Raw genomic sequence first — 21,742 nt, 5'->3', positions numbered from 1 at the left:
TCAGTTTTAATCAGGTAAATACCTCAATCCTGATTTTTTTAATTAAATCTTAACACTGTACAGACCTCTCTTCAACAGATACCTATTTAAGTCAAAGTATTTAATTTGAGGAAATCATCATATTGTATTGATCCAGAACACTGAGTGCAGGAAAAGAGCTGACCTATGGCTGTCCTATAGAAAGGTACAAAAAAGATATGTAGAGAAAAACCTAAACCAAAAAAAAATGTTTGGCCGGCAAGTTAAATTATAAGGGTGAAGTTTAAACCCAGCTGTTCCAGAAAACCTTGAAGGTTTTGTGGAATAAGGCAACTTCAGTCCTGGAGGAGTGACTATGAAAACAGAGTAAAAATGATGAAAATGAGCACTGTGTAAAGCTTTACTCAAACTGCGAAGCAAACAGTACCTATGTTTTAATGTAATTCAAAGATACTGTTAACCCAGAAACACAGTGTGAGACTGTGCAGTTCTTGATTTGTGCTGGAACTGGACATAAATGGTATGAAAATAGCTTTTCATGTGGCATTTCTGGTTTGTGGTTAACCAGGCACCACGGCCAACCTCAGGCAACTGCCATTCCCACGGAACTGAAAAAGGCGCAGTTCGTGGGCCAAGTTTCAGATCTGCTATAAGCAAACCATGAAGTTTTGGAGCAGTGACCCAGATTTCTGAGCTTTCTAAAGTTAAAATAAGAAAAAAAGACTGGAAACAATCTGGGTTTGGAAGAGTTCATCTTTCTGCCAACGTACTGCTGTTCGTTATTATCCCTTTCCCATCATATGCCCACTCCAATTTTAACTTGTCCTTGTGATACAGTTGGATCAAGCTGAGCCATCAGAAAATCTGTGTTATCCTAAACTGGTGTTAGGGGTCTGCCCGTGATACAAACCCTGATGTCTAGAAGTGCTGGTTTGGGGTGGAAGAAATTCAGGTGCTTGGTATCTTTCCAACTGAGCACATAACTTTTCAGTCTTTCTGGCTTTTTCTAACTCCTAGAAACAAAAGCAAGGGGTGATCTTCTGACAAGCTTATTGCATTCACTTGTTTTATTCATCTTACCCACAGCTGTCTAGAATTAATGTATAAATTGCTTTCATTCATAACTGCAGTCCTGAATATGGAAATGTGCTTTCTGTAAGGATGATTATTAAGATGAATCAATTTGCATAAGAAGCTTATTTTCATATGTTTACTCCACCCTTTTACTGCCTTTAAAATCCTTGTACATGGTCCCTTGATTAGGGCTGCAGTGATACCCCTGATTGTAACACTAGTGAACTGCACTGTATAAAGTGAATTATTGTAATCACAAGAGTGAAAAGACAGTTTTACACCGACCAAGTATTTGATACCTAAAACTGATTTCTGCATCTGGCATAATCTGCTCCTTTAGCTTTCAGCAAACTATTCAAACGTAGTTGGTTCACGCAGATGAAATAAGGGGAAGGGCGATGAATTATTTCAAGAAGGGAAATATTTCATAATAATTCTGTGAAATGGGCACAACAGTCCCTCAACTATTTTTGTTCTTAGCCATTTTCTATTTGGAAATTTAGCTCTTAAGAGCTGCAACGCTGTGTGTGCACAGCGCTTGGCATATTGGCACTGAACGCAAAGACCTGGAGCAGAGATTTTTAGGGTATATTGATGCTGCATCACTGGTAAAAATTAATTAGAGGATAATGCCTAATGTTGTTTTTCAGAAGTTTTCCAGTTCCATTACACATTTAACAAAAACCAACCTACTTGCCACCCCCACCTTCCCAACAAGACCAATGAAGCCACGTTCTGCTCTCGCTAAGGTCAATGGCAAAGTTCCGGCTGCCTTCAGAGGGACCAGGAGTCGGCTGTTGATGTGCAGATATTAATTTTTCAATAAAAGCAAGCAAAGCTCACTGAAAACAACTTGAGCAGCTCTCACAGTTGCTGCTCTGCATATGCCGCAAATATTTTACTATTTGGTTTGCGTCCATTTCTCACCATAAATTTGAATCAGACGCTTATTATTCAGCTTGCTAGTAGGATCTTTGGAGAAGAAGCTGTTATGCAAAATAAATCACCAAGTTCTGTCTACATTTATTTGCTTAATGATTTCGTGTTTTCAGCTAGACCTCCTGTATACCATGTAATGCGATAGGGAGTAGCACACATCAAAGAAACAGCCTCGATTTTCTGCAAGTGGCTGTGTCATTCATACAGGATTCACGTATGTTTTAATTTATTATTATTATTTGTTGTAACTTTGGTCTTTTGGAGAAAATTCAGGAGAAGGTTTATTCTTCTGTTGAAGTCACCATCTCAACAGAAAGATTTAATTGAAACTGGAAAAGCCATTGCACTCCTGGTAGTGCCTGCTGGAAGGAGACACTGTCTCCTGCCTCAACCATTATATACCCAGGTAAAGAACCCGTATATCTTTGTAGTGGTGACTTGCTCCTTCCTGAGCTCTCTGGAGGGAAATCTCCAGCACTGGAGCTGGAATCACCAGCCCATGCCGCTCAAATTAATTTTAGTTTAACTCAGTTTGACCAGAAATAAAGTCCCGACCAGCAACTGAACCAGGGTGGAACGTTTCTCCCATCCAGAAGTTTACAATACTTGTTATTTTAGTCCTTTTTACTGCCACAGATGAGTTTGTTTGGCTTATAGTTTATGGGATGTTTTGGGAGAAAAAGCACTATATATAAGTGAAAGATATTATTATTACTGTTACAGGGTTTGCCATAACTTTTATAGTTCATAGGCATTCATAGCATTTTCTGTAGAAACCCTGTATTTTCAGTGTCTACAATTTGGCCCTGAAGTTGTCCTCAGGAGTTTAAACACCAGAAACGAGCTCAGAACAAAGTTGTTCCTCTCCCCTTCCCTTTTCTCATTAAATGAAAATGAGCTTTTTAGAAACTTTTACATCCCAAAGACTCAGATGACAAAGCCTGAAGCCAACAGTGTCAGTTATGCTCTAAAACTAAAGCACCCTAAGAACTGCACATCAACAAACAACAACCCCCTTCTCTTTTATTCTAATGGACCTATCTGGAGCCATCACCCCAATGGGACTGAGCTTGGAGCTGGCATGGATTTGGTGGGTCTGATCCTTGTGTCACCAAAACCAGGCAATGAACTCCCCATACCAAGAGAAAATAGTGGAAAAAGCAGTACGATAACAGGGAAAATGTGCAAAAAAGGAAAATAACATATATGTCCTTAGAAATGTAGTTAATAACAATGCCTGCAGGCTTTTTTTGCTGATGGGGAAGCAGCTATTGGGCAGTTATGTTGTCAGACTTTGGGCTGCAATAATGTACGCCTCTGAGATAACAAGATATGGGCCAGATTCAGTATGATTTAATTTGATGATTTGCTGTATTACAGGCTGAAAATCAAAGAGAACGTGACGCAGGAGAGAAATCTCAAAATGCTTTGAAAATGTCATAGTATTTTTGTTCAAAATTAGGGGACGATTTTTTATCGCTCAGTGATTCCTTGGGGGAAATGGTATGGGAAACTAGGACTTTCAAATATTATAATGTTTAGAATTTCGTGTCACTTCTGGTTTTCCAGTCCCACCTTACTCCAGAAATGGAAAAGCCAAGCAAAATTTAAACAATTCCCCCCACTTCCATACAACTTGTAGAGAGGAATATTTTGTGCAGAATAAGAAACAATTCCTCTTGAAACTTTGAGTTTTCTGTCCTGTGGATGAACTCAAATGGGTAATTTCACACCACAAAACAATTTCATGGGCATACAGGTGATTTTCTTCTTTGTCGTCTGTGTATGAGGAAGCTATTTTAATCTCCCAACAGGTAATCTTTTATTTCCCGAGGCTGAGCACAGACTGTTCGTGCTGCGGCTCTTTTTTTGGATGTGATCCTTTTTACTATCAGATAAACCGGAGTCTAATTTAATCTCATCAGGGAGAGTTAGTTCTGTGAACAGAATGTATTTGCTGAGTCTCCTGCCTTCATCCCCGTGCTCGTGTAATTTCCAACCACAGCCAAAATGTTGTTAGCGTTGTCTGGAGAACGCACTGGAGTTTGTAGCTGTGCTGTGCCCAAACAGCCTGAGAACAGAGTAAAAAGAAACACCATAGATATATGAAGATAGAATTAGCGTTTGGATAGAAATCCCCTGGTGTAACGTACATTAGAGGCTGCTTGTGTTAATTACTAGGAAGAAATAGGCAAAAGTAGGTATTTGGGCTGTCATTTTTTGTCAGCTGAAGTTAAGAAATGCAAGTCTGGTGAGCGCTGTGACCTATAATATCTGTGTACCGCACAGCTGCAGGCTGCAATTTGCACAGCATCTGTAGCCTTCTGCAGTAATTTAATTACATGGGCTATATTACTATGTATGCTTTAATTTCACTTGATGCATTTCAATATTCAACCGTGTTCCCAGTGAGGCGGAGGGATTGTGTTGGACACCCAGCGATAGAACAGAGAAGAGCCCCACGTTGCAGTTCTTCAGCATGTGGTTGATAAAAAGATGCAGTTTGGCTGCAATCTCATTTCTATACAATACGTCAAGGATGCGAGTAGATTACTGCTGTCTGGACTGCCCAGGGCTGGGATTAGTTTCACTGTTCCCCCTATTAAATTAAAAAATAATGTGATTGTTGTTCTGATTTGTGTCCTTGAGGGCAGGGAAGAAAGAGGAGCTAAAAGCAGCGCAAGTGGCATGTGGATTTAGGGACAAACAGCACTTAATAGCCTTGATTCTTCAAGGGTAGGACACACATCTGCAATACAGATTACATCTAATAGCCCTCGGTATTGTGTCAAACAGCCACTCAGTGCACCTGAACGTTTCCATTTTGCCTTCAGATAGCTTATCTTGTCTTCCCATGCAAGTTCTTGTGATAGTTATCTTGCATCCCCTAAATATCTTTACTAACAGCAAACAAGAAGATCCTTACAGCGGTGCCCGACCAAAGGACGTGCATTGCACAGAGAAAACGCTTTTCTGTCCTGAACATTCCCTTATGCAAATTCCTCCTTCGAATTCAGCAGCTCTGGCATTCACGAGCATTAGGGCCACCTGTATCTGAGGCAATCAAAACCAAAGTGCTAGGAAATGGTGCAGCCTGGAAACAAAGACTGGCAAAAAGTGAAGTGTACTCTTGCAGTGGGCCCCAGCTTTGTGCTGTGAGGGGCTCTGGTGCTGGAAAGCTCTCGCTGGGCTGGCAGCACTTTCCAGTAATGAAATCTGGCAGATTCTGAAGGCGCTGAGGGTGCTAATGAGACATTTTTCTGGCTCTGTGGTGGAGACAACGATCCAAAACTTCTTTAAACCTAAAGAAAGACTCTAAATGGCTTAAATGGGTTTGGGATCAAGCCGTGAATGGTGTGACGATGCTCACTTTGTGGGCAGATGGGGTTGGACATACAGACCCTTGTGACTGGTGTTGCAGCTCAGCCTCAACCACAGCTCTGCTCACCATGAAGATCCTTACAAGTCCAGTGCAACATGGAGAGGCTGAGTGTGGTGAGAGGTCCGTTTACAGCATGGCATTGAAAATTCTTGCTTTAAAAAGTCACACTGAACATCCTTAATGAGCAGGTTGTTATAAGCTGCCTTTACAGGCAGCAGCCATTAGATATTCCTGCAGCATACTGGCTCACCTGAGATATTGGATGTGGCCTTTTGATTTTGTTGCTCCTCCTGCTCTCCTGAGGTTGAATGTGGAAAGAACCAGGAGAGTTTGCCAAGGCAAACAATGAAAAGTAGGAACTAAACTAATAAAAAAGAAAAAAAAGGTCTGGTCGGATCAATATTTTGCTGCTGGGAAATAAGCAGAAATGAATCACTACTGTGTAAAAAAAGAAGTAAGAGGCCTGGCTGTGTTACTGAAGTCCTGCTGCAAGTGCATGGAAGGTGCTCTGAGCTGCTCCTTGCCCTCCGCTGTGCGCACTGGGCGCATCTTGCTGGCAATGTACCTGATGTACCGGGGTGCCCGAGGGAGCTGACCGCTGTGCAGCACACTGATGGTCCTGTTGGTAAGTAAGGTTTCAGATGGGGTTTTGCTAGTTTTGAAAGTCGTATTTTCTTTCATTCTTTTAACGTGAAGTACTCTCAGGTTGGGAAACCAGTCACGCACACGGCTGGGTCCAAGAGGAAGAGCGAGCTCTGTTTTCCCTTCCCTCTCCCCAGCCTTCTGTCCCCTTCCTCAGGCTCTTCTGCTTTTTGATTCTGTGTAGTGCAGAGACCGTCATGAAAGACTGGCCATAAACTAGGAAACCGCATTTAAATGATGTTCCTTTTCTTTGTATTGAGGCTCAAGGCTGTTTCCCTCCGGTGCTTTAAGCTCTGGATTTATAAGCGGTGCAGCCCGTGGTCCTCACCTGGTGAACTGCAGCCTCCTGGGGCAGCTCTGTGCTGGTGCGATGCTCCCATTAACTGCAGCACAGCCCTTTGTGTGCAGGGCAGTCCAAGAACTCCAGTGACAGCTCTGATGCTCCTGATATCTCACTGTGCTGAACAGAATCTAAATACATCTCCAGGAAAGGCTGTATTCTCCTCTTTCTCCTATTCTCTATCCTTAGAAATACTTGATATTACCACGAGAGTTTGTGAAAGAGCCTCTCATCTGTGTAAGGAATGACTTGGCATTTTTAAATGAATCGCTTTTTAAGTATTCCTAAATAAGCAGTAGATGGTATGGACATAGGGTAGATATCCATAGTGTGTGTCACTTTTGGTTATGAGGACACTACAAGTTCTGAAGTTATAAGTTGGAAGGAATCTCTTGACTTATTTGGACTGTGTATGACTCTGTGACAGGTTGGCCACCATCTGTTTATTAAAAAAACACATTTATTTTTAAGGCTGTCAGCCACTTATTGCAGCATTTATAAACTCTAAGAGGGAGGTCTTAATTGGAAGCGTTGCCCGATTGGAAATATTCCCATGAACACTAGCAAAAACGTTTCCAAAAATAACGCGTTCAGCAAAAGAACGACATCTTCATGCCCCACGGCATAAAGCATCCTGAACTAGCGCTCAGATGATGCTGAAATGTTTGCTGTAATGTTCTGAGACGCTGTGTTCCTCAAACTGGACGGTCTTTCTTGGTAATAACTTTAAATCAGAGCGGAACAGGAATATTGTGCCTTGTACCCGCTGGAGTTTCCCTGCGGGGTTCAGTGGGGACGGAGCGGGCGCCCCGAGCCTGCACAGCTACTGACATGGAGCAGTATGCTGGAGCCTTTTGCTTTGTAATATTTCCTCAAGTTATATAGAATTACGCTGGTAAATGAAGTTGTACAGTCAGCCATTTCTGTTTGTGCGTGATTGTAGTTTTATTAGAGCTAAAAGCATTTTCTCTGCTTATGTGAAAAGGAAGAAAAGCTGCTGGTAGCAGCGTGGCGGGAGCTGGCAGGAATGTGACATTGAGATGTGCTGCTGTGGTCCTTGCATCTTGTCGAGATGCTGGAAAATCCAGGTTGCCCCAGAGTGACATTTCACCGAAGTGCAGCAAAGAAAGGGGCGTAGCAGCATTTCCATTGAAGGGAAAACATAACATTTCTCATTCTTTGCCCATTTTAAATTGTTGCGCTAAGTAATTGAAAAGTGAGTTTGGACACTTTGCAAGAAAACCTTGCCAAGCTCTAATAACCACGGCTACATTCCTCAAACCATTAGGTCAGTTTCCAGAGGGACCCGTTGCTGATTTGGGGAATCACGTGGAAAAACTGAGCTCCCGCCAAACAGCGCAAACGGGGAGCTGACTAACGGTGGAGGTATTCGAATTGACGGCAGGATTGTGGCACTCTATTCGAATTGACGGTGGGATTGTGGCACCCTATTCGAATTGACGGTGGGATTGTGGCACCCTATTCGAATTGACGGCGGGATTATGGCACTCTATTCGAATTGACGGCGGGATTATGGCACCCTATTCGAATTGACGGTGGGATTGTGGCACCCTATTCGAATTGACGGTGGGATTGTGGCACCCTATTCGAATTGACAATGGGATTGTGGCACCCTATTCGAATTGACGGTGGGATTGTGGCACCCTATTCGAATTGACTCTGCAGTATGTGCAGATGAATCACCCAGCGGGCAGGGATGCCTTCGGGGCTGCTTGCTGCTGTTCCTGAGCTTGCTGCTCGTTTGCTTTGCCTGCCCTCTTGTTCACCTACACGAATCCTTTGGCCGAACGTGCGCGCAAAGTTTATTTGAGAAAAAAGAGGAAAAGCTGGTGTTATTTGCAATGCGGCAAAAGAATGAAAGGTGGAAGGCACCCCCGCTTTGAACATTTCATCCTGAAAAAAAAAAAAACCACAAAACCCAAAAAAACCCCAACACCTGCATACAGAACATTCAGAGCTCCAGTTTCTCAGGATTGCTGTGTTTACTGCGTTTCTGAAAGCACAGCCGCTGGTTCCTGCGGTCCCAAGGGCTCCCTGGCCAGCCGCTCAATCTGGGTGCCCACGCGGCTATTTTTCTGTCACTGCTATATCGGCAACAAAACCTCTGTGTGTGCTGTGTCTGGAGACACCCACAAAGCTCCTCTAACTTCCATTTCCTCATCTGAGAAACGAACTCAGTGGCTTAGTCTTGTATTACTCAACCTTGCAACTGAAGTTAATGGACCAGGTCTAATTCCAGAGCGGTTCTCAATTCGTTGGTTGTGGCTGATGCACAAATCAAATAGTTCTGGCGCCCCGACGCTTCCTGTGAATGAAAAATGACACTGGATAGTTGTGTGAGCTTCATCCCCATTCATGCAGCAGACTAAAGGACAACTCATGTTTGGCAGATGTGCAGGAATGGGGGAAAAGATTCAAATCAGAAGAAGAAAAATGTAAATGTTCTTTTTTTTTTTTTTTCCATAATGAAAACTAGAGAGAAATAAAAAGCAATAGGAACCCATGAGCTTAATCCTAGAAAGATCTGCTAAGGAGAGTATAATAATGGGATATTAAAGTTAAGAAATCCAGAGTCTTGCAAGAGAGGGTGTTACAGAGCTCTGCTGCTCAGGAGGCATTACAGAGGAGTATTTTGTTCAAGATGAGGATTAATATTAGACCCAATTTGGTACAGACTGGGGCTGTATCTGAACAGAACCATCCTGCTCCTGTCCGTGTCTCTCTTGCCATGGTTCCTCATCTCTTTTATTGATCGTATTGCTTGAGACAGCAGCTGGAGTTTATTAATGTGATAGAAAACTTGCATTTTTCGGTTGGGTTTTTTCCAGCTGGTTTTCACTCTGTGGCTGGGTGTTTGTGGAACCGGGACAAGCGATGCAGTGAGCGTGCACCTCTGTCTGGAGTCTGGGGGGTCACAGAGCCCCTGGGCTCACTGGGTACTTTAGGAGGTTTTCAGATGATTTTCAGGGCTGCTTATCTGAAAAAGCCACAGCATTAGGCTGGATGGGAACACGGGCTCCTAAGCCGGGCTCTGCAGACTTGAGCTGGGTTCCCACCGTGCAAAGCGTAACAAGAGTCACACCTCAGTCTGAGACTTTACAGACTGAATAGGTAGGATAACGAATGTGAAACAAAACACATGAAGACAGGAAAGAACCTGAAAAGTCACATGGGGAAAGTGAATTTGGGAATAAAACCAAGGGTCTAAGTGCTTTTTTTTTTTTAACTGTACAGAATAAATATTCCCTTATCTCACCTAGTGGGCCTGAATATCTTGGCCTTAAGCAAGCACAAGGTTTTTGTAATATTTTCCGGTCTGGTTACAACAGTCTTATCATAGAAGGGCTGTGTGCTGTATCATTCTGAAAGTCTCTGTCACAAGACGTGGCGTTGCAGCCGGGATGTTTATCGTACTCTGTCATTATTTATACCCCATCGCTTCCATTGACCGCCTGGCCCACCCAATCCCCCGAGGTTCCCAGAGTCAGGGAAAGGGTAAATGACGATGAGCAGCCCGTCAAGGGATCCAAATGCTGAAAGAGTCAATGTAAAACAAAGGTTGCCACATATCATTCACAAAGAACGTGACGCATTGTTTTTCAGAGGCAACAGTTACATAGCCAGGATTTTAAGGAGAATGGAAATTGCTAATATACAAATCCATCCCTAGAAAAAAATGTACTGAGTGGTAAATATTATTACCATTAAGCATGGTACTGTTTCTTACGTGAACTATTAAAACTCCTCTTAAAGCTTTCATTAAACCACATCTTCAAAATACCCATTAAAACATTGTCCTTTGTTTGGAAAGAAATGTTACCAAAGATGCCTCTGCAAATGTGTAGTGACAAACCAACCGAATCTCTTACAAAATCTGCTGTAATGGTTTTTGGGTTCAGCTGAGCTTTGTGATATCTGACCAGCAAAAATCCAGACGTGTCTTCTTTGGGTACGGGTGGAACTGTGGGGATGGGAGCAAACGCTCGCAGCAGCGTCTGTCTGTCCGTCCCGCTGCGGTCCCTGTTTCTTGATTCTAATTCCCTCTGCTAAGAATTGTGGAAATATTACCTAATAGGAAAAGGATTCTTAAAACTGATTCTACTCTGTGCATCCCATTAAGGATTCTGCTTGGTGGCTTCTGGTCCCTGTCACAGCTCTTGGCATCCCGAGCTCCGTGTTGGGCCTGGACTGTTGTTTGGCAAAGGGAAATATTCCTGGCTGTGTCCAAATACTACAGGTCAATGGGGGGGAAAAAGAAATACTTGTTTCCCTTTTTCATTATGGTTCTGATGGGTTAGAAAGCGTCCATTTTTAAATAGACTTTTCAATATCAAACAGACCAGTTGTTTTCCTTTAGCGGTACTTTCACATGAGTTAAGAAGAATAGAGGAGATTAAGAAAGGGTGTATAGAAGGAACATCTGCTTCTCGTTTTAGAAAAGCAATACTTTTTTAATAAAATAATGCAGAGTAGCAGAAAAAGGCACAGCAAAAGGAAACAAAAAAACCTTAACAAAAGGCATTGTTGTCTATTTCACCAAGCAGCTTTGGAAAGTTATCATGAACTTGTATCAGCTTGACCACAACATCTAATTTATTCTGCTGATTGTAAGGACGGGGAAGAGCTGAAACAATATTTCATTCATCTGTCCAGAAAAGCCTGTGAGCCTCTAGCAGCGTGTATGACTACAATCCTGCAATGCTGCTGGATGGTTTGCACAGAAAACTTTGTAAGTATTTGACTTTATTTGCATTAAAAATAGTGGTTTCAGGGCACCTAGAGGTGCAGAAGGACCAGAGGAACAAACATGACAACCGGTTGCATGAATAGCCGGCCTTGGCGAGTAAGGTCTCACCGAATGTTTGAGGTAGTTCTGTGTTTTCAGCTTTGTGTCATCCATGCTCAAAGATTACTGTCAGCCTGGCCCATCTAACTCAGATGTGCTAAACACATCACAGCATAAAAGACAGAAATGCGATCTTGATCGAAGGAGAACGGCCCCGTAGGATTTAGCATTTATGGCCTCTCAGCAATGTCCACTTCAGGTAGGTCCACCAGAGAAAACAATGATAGATTTCCTTTTATTTATTGATTTGCTACTGCGACAAACTCTTTTTGATCCCTGACAATCAAGCTGAGCCTCTTTTTCTCTTCGGTGTGAAGTTCTAAGGCTGGGAAGAGCAGAGAAGCTGCTCTGCAGGGCTTTGCATTGTGTTGAAACAACGCAAGGTCTTCTGAGCAGTGAGTAAGAGCTTCAACGAGGGCACCTTGAGTGAAACAACTTGCATTTTAAATTGCCCGATTTAAATTAGATCTCATTGGAGCCAGTCTGCATTCGTTAATATTGGAGAGGTGATATCTTGATGGAGGTTACGCCTGGGAGGCAAAGCGGAGCGTCCCGGCAAGTTGGATGATGCTGCCCCTGTGTAAACCATTCCATCAATGACACACAGAAAAGAAACTGCTCGTACTTGCTCTCTTATTTGAACTGGCTTGCTGAAACTCAACATGAGAAAACATGTCGCAGGTGTTTCAGTATCGGTGACTTGATTTTGCACTCCTGAGTCCATCCCTAGCTGGTGAAATCACATACAGGTTTAGAGGGCTGTGTGCGTACAGAATGTTTTCTTACATACGGATATAACTGTTTAACTGTAAGGGCATATGAAAACCATCCGACTGCCATGTTGCTAATTACTTTAATGAGACTATTTCTAGGGAGAGAACATTAATATTTTCACTTCATTATTCTTTGGAACAGAACTGTGCTTTTTAAGGGACATGAGAAATCACTTTTCCACTTAAGCATTAGCGCAACTCTCCATACAGATCATCAGTTTAATCCTGCGTTTATTGCTGCTCGCATAAGGAGAGGCTGCCATGCTGAACCTCATTTCTCACTGACTGGCATTTACAATTTTTAAACATCAAATATTTACTGATGTAACTTGGTTGCTGCCAAAACTGAATTTCAAAGCTCCTATCCCGCGGTTTCTATTTGCGTGTGCTTTCTGTTGAAGTCAGCTCTATGCATCTCCGATGAAAACGAACCTCCTTTCTGTGGCTATTTTCCAACCTTTCTGTGCTTTCCATTTATTACCATGATTTACAACAATATTGTGAGGATTATTAATGCAAATTGTAACCAATGGGAGTTTGGCGTGGTTTCACGCTGCAGTATTACATCTCAAACAGCTTTGGCTTCCAAGCTGCAGCGATTTGGCGCACAACTGCTTGTCACTGCCCGGGGTTAACAAACACGTACGAAACACTCATCGTGCCCATATGCACCCAGGCCAAAGAGAAAGGAAAAGGGAAGATACTGTTATGTGTTTGAGATCTTTGAGGAACGTATGGAAGCGTAGTTGATGCGTGGCTTGGTGAGGCTGAGCAAGGTACTTGGTGCTCAGGAATCCCTGGTTCCCTATTCTTTTTAACCTCAGGCAAAGGAAGAATCCAACCTAATCCATATTCAATTAGATATGGCAACACTTTCTAATTTCAGGTGTCTTTACAGGTTCTGATATTTCACTGTTCTTTTTTCCTTTGTATTGTTCTCTGTCACAGTCTTCCACCCTTTGTCATATCATGGGATTTTTTTAAACTGTATGATTGTACCATTATGAAATACATTCAGGGAGCTTTCATGTGGACCCTGGGAGCTTCAGTGTTGGCTCAGCTCTGTTGACAACACTGGAACAACTGAAGGTCTGGCTTTTATGCATAACACACTATAATTCCCTATTGATAAGCTAAATTCATTCTTGTAGCATTTGTAACCTTTTTTCATTACATATGCTAGTTACATCTCAGGGTGAATCAGTCAAACAGATTCTAAATTAAAATGGCTGGGTGATCTCACCAAAGGTCTGTTGCAATGCAGCTTGGAAGAAAACAGCCAATACAGCCACTATAGAAACAGGTGATTAGTCTTTCTTTCTCTCTTTCTGTCTTATTTTGGGGAGTGGAGTAGGTGAATGTACCTTAAAGTTTTAATTTTCTAGGTAATTAGGAGAAGTAGATCGTATAATGTGGGAAGTTAATGACCAATGTGGTATTGGATAGGTCACTGTGAGGACAAGGAATCCTTCAATTAGAAGCACTAGTTTAGTCTCTAATTTAATCCATAAAGCAGAATCAAAAGTGTTTTTGACTCACACAGCTGTAAGAACATTTCAGTGGGGCTTTGAACTGCAGAAAAGACAACATATTGACCAGATCTTGTTTGTCTTAGTGCCTTTTCTCACCGCCTTCAAATCAATCCACAGTGTTCTTGGGGGATGAGAAGACAAGGCTTCAAAATCTCTGATTTAGGCAAAAAGCTGTATTTTGTAAAACAGAGACAAATTGAACTTAATAGGGTAAATTATCATTTGGTTTGGATGCGACAGAGTCTAACACAAGGGGCTTGGAGCTGCTGAGTTCAGATCAACGGCAGATCTGACCCACAGGTTTGTCCTTCACATCAGAGAAAGAAAAACATTGAGTTTGAAGGTGCACACCCCCCTTCCACGGTGGCCACCACTATGCAGCTAAATACTTGCTTTTTAGATTCAGGGGAGGAGAGGAGAAACGAGCTGATCCCCTCAAGCTTCACCCCACCCTTGGCGGCTCTTCCTTGGCAAAGCTCCCCGGCAGCAGCTGCCTGCCTGTTTTTCTTCTGCAATCGTGTTCCTGACATTTCCTGCAGCGAGGTTTTCCTGAAGGATTCCAGCAAACCTACACCCCTTCCTTGGCCTCCTCACCCACTGACCGTGGCCTCACGCCGAGTTCCCAGCAGCATAAGGACCGCATCCCCATCACACGGCCACGCACGTCGCCGGGTGCTCTCAGCACATGCAGCGACTTTATGGGGCTTGCTTGTAATCCTGAGCGTTTTACTGAGGGTCATGGCTAGTGTGAGGGATGCTGAGCAGCCAGGGTATGAACAGACGGTCCTTCCTCGAGATACCTGCTCCAGACATAGCGTTTGCAGGGTTTCTCAGTGACAAGAGGTTGCTTTGCTCTTTTAATGGAACTATTTTCTTGCAAAAGCTGCCCTCTGCATGCAGAAGGACTGATCTAAAGAACCTAGACTGAGAACTGATGCACAGATCCTGTATTTCTGAGCGTGCCGGTGGGCTCCCTCTCCGCAGCACTGAAAGCTGCAGAAACTGTCCTTTTACAGGCTTTTATAAGCACTCAAGTGACTTAATCTTTTAGCATAAAAGCCTGCTTGTATATTAAGCTTTCTGTTATCAGTGTCATTAAATCAATATCCTCAGTGCAGCAGGATCCAAGTCACAGCGAAGCTGTCACACACAGTTTAACTTAAGAAATGCAGACCCGGGGGACAGCCAGTTTGCTTTTCATAGATTAGAGAGTCCTTTGAAGTAGAGCTGGTGAAGATCAGAGAGGGTTTACACCTCATTCTAGCAAGTTTCTTATACATTGTGGGGCTTTCTGTTCTGATGACGGTTTTGGTGCAGAACTTCCAATGGTGTCTGGGAAGATGAGTGTTTTATGCAGTTATAAATAGCATTTTTGAGGTCTACATCATGGGAGATGTTTTTGAAGAGAAGTAAATAGGCAAAACAGTATGGACCCCTCTTGTAAATGCATTATTTATGGGTTCTTTTTCCGTGTGGGTGCACACACCTTTCTGGACAGCTCGGAGACTGTGTAGCCACACTTGGGGTAGTTCTTTGTCTAATGAGTGACATCTGTGTTTAAAGATGGGGAAAACAATAATTTGTCCCTTGGCAGAGCCTGAGGGTAAAGCATCCATCTGGGATTTATTTGTGTAGAAAGACAGGCAGCTGAAATACTGCGTCTCCTTCCAACCCGATCCTGTGCTGTCCTTCGCATTCAGTGTGGTAAGGATCAAGATTTATCTGCCGATACTTTACAGATCAGAAATGGCATTTATTGTATGTCTTAGCTCTTACTACAGCATTTCTTTCTCTCTTTTTCTAAAATTTATTTTTTTCTTAGCTGCTGTTTGTCTCCCGCACAAGTGAAGTAATTTGTAATGCAAACTGACTGTGAATTGTTTCCATTGCTGACTTCAGGGAAGCAATAGACATGATGGACATAACATTATACAGCATAATGGACAAATATTATGCTACATGCCCTTGCCGCTGGTAAAACAGAACAAACTCTCCTAACACAAATAAACGAAGTGAAGCTGCAGAAGGCAGTTTTCACCTTCCGAAAGGAACGGGAAGTTCTGAAACAACAGATCTCAGAGGGAACGTACCAGTCTGACCCTGAAGGCTTGTGTGGGCTTTCACAGGGAGAAGGGCTCTCATAGACGGGGGAGAACTCGTCTGTATTATAATAATTAATGTCGTGTATTTGGTTTGATTGCATCTCTCTCACCAGAGCTGGGAAGTAAGCAGCATGAGCAAACTGGGGGTTATATCAGTGAGATATTTCCTGGCGATGTGGGACATGAATTCTGCCCCATTTTCACTTCCCAGCGTGGCACACTTGTGGGAATGGGAGGTTTTACCATTTGCTTTGCTTCCTGTGTGGAAAAGGCTCCAGGATGGCACTAGACCAACGGGGGCAGCACAGACCCTGGGCAGATCAACAGCAGACTTTGCTTTTCGCCAAGCTGCGCTGCTGTGCGTGCCCGACCCGCCGCCTGGGCTGGTTCTGCGATGGTTTAGGGAAAACAGGGTGAGGCCAGAACTAGAAATTCTGTCCAGGGATGTTGCTCCACGAGATAAGAAAATTCCATTTGTGTCATCCGGAGATGTGAGTTGCAAAGGAGTGAATGGCCTTATCTACAGCATAGCTACCTGAGGTGCGTGGAAATCCAGCGTGAGTGCCCAAGTGGGGCAGAAACGCTTTATTATCGCGGGTAAGGAGGGAACGGTGCTGCCTGGTGCCCAGCACTGGGTGCTGGACGGGGGGAGCAGGAGGACGATTGCATCAGGGATGCTGGTGGAATTTCTGCACCATGAGACGGGGTGGTTTTTTCCCCCCCTTCTTTCTCTAAAACAAGGAAAGCAATACCTGGTTATCTTTTGGCTTGACAGCAGAATCGTGTTGCAATAATTTGAGGGCTGTTGATTCACCAGTGATTTATTTATGTTGTAATAATAATAAAAACAGTTCTTTAAGTTAGAGTCTAACACAAGGTGGACTTTGTATTTATTATATTATATATATAATACACATATTTATGTATTAGAAAGAGTTGAGCAGATGCTGGAAATCCTCTGGTTTGCATACTTTGTGTATAACAAACTATTACTTCACTCCAATGTATATTGAATTATTTTGTCATGAAACTGGTGTCTCAAAGCTGCCTGAACGGAGGAGACTGAGTTAGTGGCTCAGTCTGTTTATGGAAGATAGAAATTATGTCACCATAATGCAAAGGTGTGTTAAAATATAATATTGAATTATGGCATCGCTCTTTCAGCTGGATTGTGTGTTTTAAAATAGCCACTATGGTGGAAAGAAAATGTCTGTGAGTTGGCTGTTGGAATTCATGTATTTTGACGTTATTAATCCTAAATGAGATTTTTATTACCTAATGAAAACAAAACCCAACAAAGCTAAATATATCCTGAAGAATAACACCCAGTCCTGCAAAAAAAATAACATATGTATTTGTGCCTATATACAAAAAACAATTCTGGTTTGCTATTTACTTCAATGGGACACAGATTTCTCTCTCAAAGCGCCATGAGTTTAATCCCAGTGTGTGAAATTAAGACTGAATACCAGACTTTTCACATTTGGAGTTTGTGTTAAAGCCACAAAGACTGACAAAATTTGCTTTCTGTTATGGCATGTTAATCTAGAATAAGTCTGTTATTATAAGTTATTATAACAATGAGAATTTAAAATAGTTGAATAGCAGAACTTTGTCCTTTTTAAACTTTCCTTCAGGGTTATATTTCTCTCTTGCAGACTCCCAAACAATACAGCCAAGCGCTAAACAAGAGTAACAGAGTTCATCTTTACTGTGCATTTCTGGACTATAGGTATGTAACATCATTTCAAATTCTTTACCTTGGTTTAATTAAATTGCGCATGATTGATGCACATAACTGATGCTAGATATTATCTAGATTCTTTTTGTTTGCTTTCTTTCATGGAAATAAGTTAAAGAAATGGAGCCAGTGGTTTACAAAACCCACAATCTCATAGTGACTTCTTCCCATAAATAGGGGACTTGTTATTCACAGATACGAAAAATTTTGGAATCAAAACTAAACTGCAGGCTGATACAAATCGTGCTTATCGTGGTTTCCGAGTGTGTTCTCTTGGGCAGGTTCTTGGATATTTTACTGGAAAACGTCCAGCAGCGCCATTATTTTTGCTCGATCTGTGCCTGTGTCACACCACAGCTGTTTCAGAGCTGTGAATTTGGACGAACACGTGGAATGAAGAAATATTATGGCCCTGAATGCAAATTAGAATAAAAGAGAACTAAATGTCACCTTAAATTCCTCTCATAAAAGAGGAACAATGGAAAAGCAGTAGCCAGTTTTGAGCCACAGGGGTGTAAGCCGGATGGCTGCAGCGGTGGCCGCGGCGCCGTGGTCCCTCCCGTCCGGCACGCACGTGGGAACGTCACCGCGATTGTTTTATTCGAGTCTTGTTTCAAGCCTGTTGAACCGCCCCAGCTGTTGGCAGTTACTCGTTGTTATGGTTACGCACAAATTACGGTAAATTAGAAACAGATTTCGCTGAAGCAAATTAATATGGTTGGGGCATTGTTCTGTACTGTTTTCCATCGGGGCCTGGGCCCTCGAGGCTTTGCCCCGGGATAGGAACTGAAGTACAAAGTCTGTCCTTCCTAATGAGTTTTATTTGTGTCAAGATGGTCTTATTCCCTAGTGCATGGTAATTAAAGAACAAGCAGTTGGTTTCTGACCTATGATGGACTCTCTGAGAACTCAAGGAGGGTCCCAAAGAGCAGAAGAAGGGTGAGGTAATACCTATCGTTAAAATAAGTGCCAAGGGAAGCACAGATCACTCAGTCTCGCTTCAGGACCTGGAATAATATCAAAAGTAATAAAGGGTTAAGCAGTTTGGGTGGGCGACCTCGGGTGTCTGAGCCCATGGAGCCTCAATCAGTCTGAATGGATTAATTGGGCAGGATGAGTGGATAAGGGAGATAAAATACGCTGACTTTGACTTGTGCTTATTGACTTTGATACTACAGTTCTCACAACATAGAAATTTGAGTCTAGGTGGGTGAAATGCCATAAATGGGTTGCACAATGTAAAGAAAAAAATGTAGTTATCACTCATTTGTTGTAAAACTGGGAAGAAATCTCTAGTGACATCCATGTAGGGGTTTGATCTGGGACCTGTTCTGGTTAAGATTTTCCTTAACTATTTTCCTGATGGAATTGAGAAGACACTAGCGGTGTTTGTGGATGCACTAGCCTGACATGGCTTTCACATCTTCATATCTGCTCTATAGTATAATGCATGTCAAATTAACCTGCGTAAGATGCATTTTTGATAGAGATTATGTTCCATTTTGTGTGCTTCGCAGCAACGGAACGGGCGTCTGGTCTAACGAAGGTTGTGTACGAGAGAGCGGGGACCTCAACTACTCCGTGTGTCTTTGTAACCATCTCACCAACTTCGCCATTCTGATGCAAGTGGTGCCTCTGAAGGTGAGATTGAGCAAAGGAGTAAATCTGTCTGTCCAAACCAAAGCATAAATACACCAGTTGCATCCTCACACCGCAGTAAGTGATTGAAACTAGGCTCATTTTTACCCAACTCAGACTGATTCCTTATCTTGCTTGCTAGGATGATGGTTTAATAGTTCATTATTTATTTTTTAAAACTTTCGGTAACTGAAATGGAGCATGAAATTAAACACATCCGTGGTAGGTGGGAATTCTCTTTGCTCTCACTCTTCAGGCGTGGTTTCTTGAAGTATTAAGCAGAAAAAGCAGTAGAAGACATTGTTCAAATGACTCTGGCTTTTCTGGTTAAATGTAAAGACAGAGATGGCTGAAGATGTGGCTCTCTAAGGGTTTTGGAAGTGAGATTTGTGGAGCATGGAGAGCCAAGCTTGCCCTCCGTGTGAAGCTCTGCTGCCAGCTGGCCCTGCCGGCTCCCCAAGTGCCTCCCTGCCGCTCGCTCTTCACCCCATTGCCAAGCAGGTGCTTGTGTAAAAGGAACATGAGAAACAAACGGATGCTTTAGAGTTGAGAGTGAACCCCTTATGTATAGTTTTCTCTATACCCAGTTCCTTTTCCAAAGAGTTTTCAAGCAAGCCTCTTTCCAGCTGCAATATGACACTTTCCTTGTTTACCCAGCACCTTACGCTTGCGATTCATGCTCATCACTACTTTCGGATGGAGCTTTGATGGCGAACACGTTGCTCTCCTCGCTAGGCGTGTTCTTCATTCCATGATACCTTACAATGCCCTGAGATTTCCCCAGAGCTGGAGCAGTGTCTGCTCCTTGCAGGGGAGCTGCTGCTTCGTGCCTGCTCAAGGACTCCTACAAAACTCAGCACCAGGCAAGCTCAACCCTGTCCGGGATCTTTGCAGACAGACAGACAGACAGCACAGCCATGAGCATGAGAAATATGCTTTTACTGCTTTATTTGAGTGTGCTTCTGTCAGGGAGGATCTGATGGAGGTAGTGATGAAGCCATGCTCAGAGAACCCTTGGTTAATAAATAGCGAATGTATAATAGAAACCATTTACAAATCACACATTTAAAGAAATGTATACTGATTGTCTGTCAAATTTATAGTCTCTGGCACATTCTCAGCTCTCTACAGACACCATCCTAATAACATAAATTAACAGACTGAAGAAGAGCTTCGACGGGACCGCAGGAGTCCCACTGTCACATTTGTCACCGTGTGCTGCTAACAAGCGCGGTGTTCTCTGCGGTACAGCTGGAGGGGCTTTGTTGGCTCTCTTGGCATGGATGCATTGACTATATGTCCACGTCTCAGGCTCCTGTTAATTGGTTTGAATGATGGGTTTGCTCTTCTTCTAGGCAGCAGTTTTGCCCGGACAGCTCCTGCTGCAGGATGGGCTGCATATGAGGATGGCACAGGGGTTCCTGCAGAGGGATGCAGAAGTCGGGCTGCAGCATAAGGGAACTCTAATCAGGGTTGTTCCACTGAGCAGCTCCAAAGCCTTTTCAAGGAATGAATCATCCCAAACTTCAATTGGGAGTTACTGATTCAGTAACACATAGCGCAGCTACTCACACAGTAATGCTGGTTAGACGGTGTAATGCCATCCAAGTCAGGGGCACAGGTCGGAATAACATGGTTTGCTGTCCAAAGAGCTTGATACCCTCAGTGCTTTGCATTAGTCGAACCATTTTAAAATGAAGGTATCCTGCTCAGGTCACCCAGTTTTTATCTAACCATTATTACCTTTATTACTTACAAAGCACCTAATGACCCCAGACGGTTTCCAAGTATCATTTTTCTAGGAACTCTTCATACCCGTAATAAAACGCAGCTTTGCCTGAAGAGCTCCACACGAAGCCAATGAAGGATGTCATCCTGTGATGTGCTTTAATTCCGGCTCCTCTGGTTGGGCTGTTATTTGGTCCGTCTCTTAAAGTTCATCAGAAAGTCTCATCCCAAATATTTGACCAAGAGATACCCTTTAAATTGAATATTTAGGATTATCTTGCAGCAGTAATATTTTTAACCAGTGGAAGAAGACAAAGGTGTCTTCACTGTGTAATTGGCGTGAAGTTGAGATTCAAGCAAAGACGAGCTGCCTGGCTTTTGAGCTGTACAAGTAGATTATGCTCAGTTACAAATTCCTAATACATTTGCTAAGTATTTGCTTGCAATAGAGCCTCCTGAATCAACCAGACAACTGGGAACTTCTCCCGGGCGCCCCTGGAACCCTGTTAAGTAAATGTTAAAATGCTGTAGATGTTAAACACATATACATGTTTATTCACCATGTTCTGAAATTCATGAGCCGAGGTTCAAAGGGCCCATATAAATCACCCATTTGAATACCAGGTTGTCAGTGCTTTAAGAAACCATTACAATGGTGTTGTATTTGATCTTGAACTTTTGTATATTTTATTTTTCTTTTTATAAATGGAGTTCACAGATAAATGAGACAAGAAAAAGTGAGGGTGGGTGTTAGGAAACTGCCCACATTTGAACAGTTCTATTTTTATAGTTATTATATATCTGTGGCTGTATAAATAGAAATGGATGAAATTTTTCCACATCAACACTGTTTTTGACAGAATATTTATTTTTGTCTAGGTTCTGGGTTTTTTTTACAATAGGCCTCTGCTTTTCACAAAAAATGTAAATAAATCATTGGGAATGGATTGCCTGAAAACTGGGGAGGCTTTCATCCAAAGCTGTATTTTGGTACAAAAAAAAGTA

General features: G+C 42.7%; 1 protein-coding gene across 2 annotated transcripts in view; it reads left to right on the top strand.

Annotated features, from left to right (window-relative positions):
* Positions 1-21,742, top strand: part of ADGRD1 (adhesion G protein-coupled receptor D1) — a 118,333-nt gene that overhangs the window by 44,113 nt on the left and 52,478 nt on the right. For both annotated transcript variants that reach the window (XM_065851683.2, XM_065851684.2), the window contains 2 exons: positions 17,289-17,362; positions 18,889-19,012. In XM_065851683.2, the coding sequence (XP_065707755.1) occupies positions 17,289-17,362; positions 18,889-19,012 (198 nt within the window). The remainder of the gene's footprint in view (positions 1-17,288; positions 17,363-18,888; positions 19,013-21,742) is intronic.

Source organism: Patagioenas fasciata, chromosome 17, assembly GCF_037038585.1.
Source record: "Patagioenas fasciata isolate bPatFas1 chromosome 17, bPatFas1.hap1, whole genome shotgun sequence".
In the NCBI taxonomy this organism is placed as follows: domain Eukaryota; kingdom Metazoa; phylum Chordata; class Aves; order Columbiformes; family Columbidae; genus Patagioenas; species Patagioenas fasciata.
This window is presented reverse-complemented; position numbering and strand designations above follow the sequence as displayed.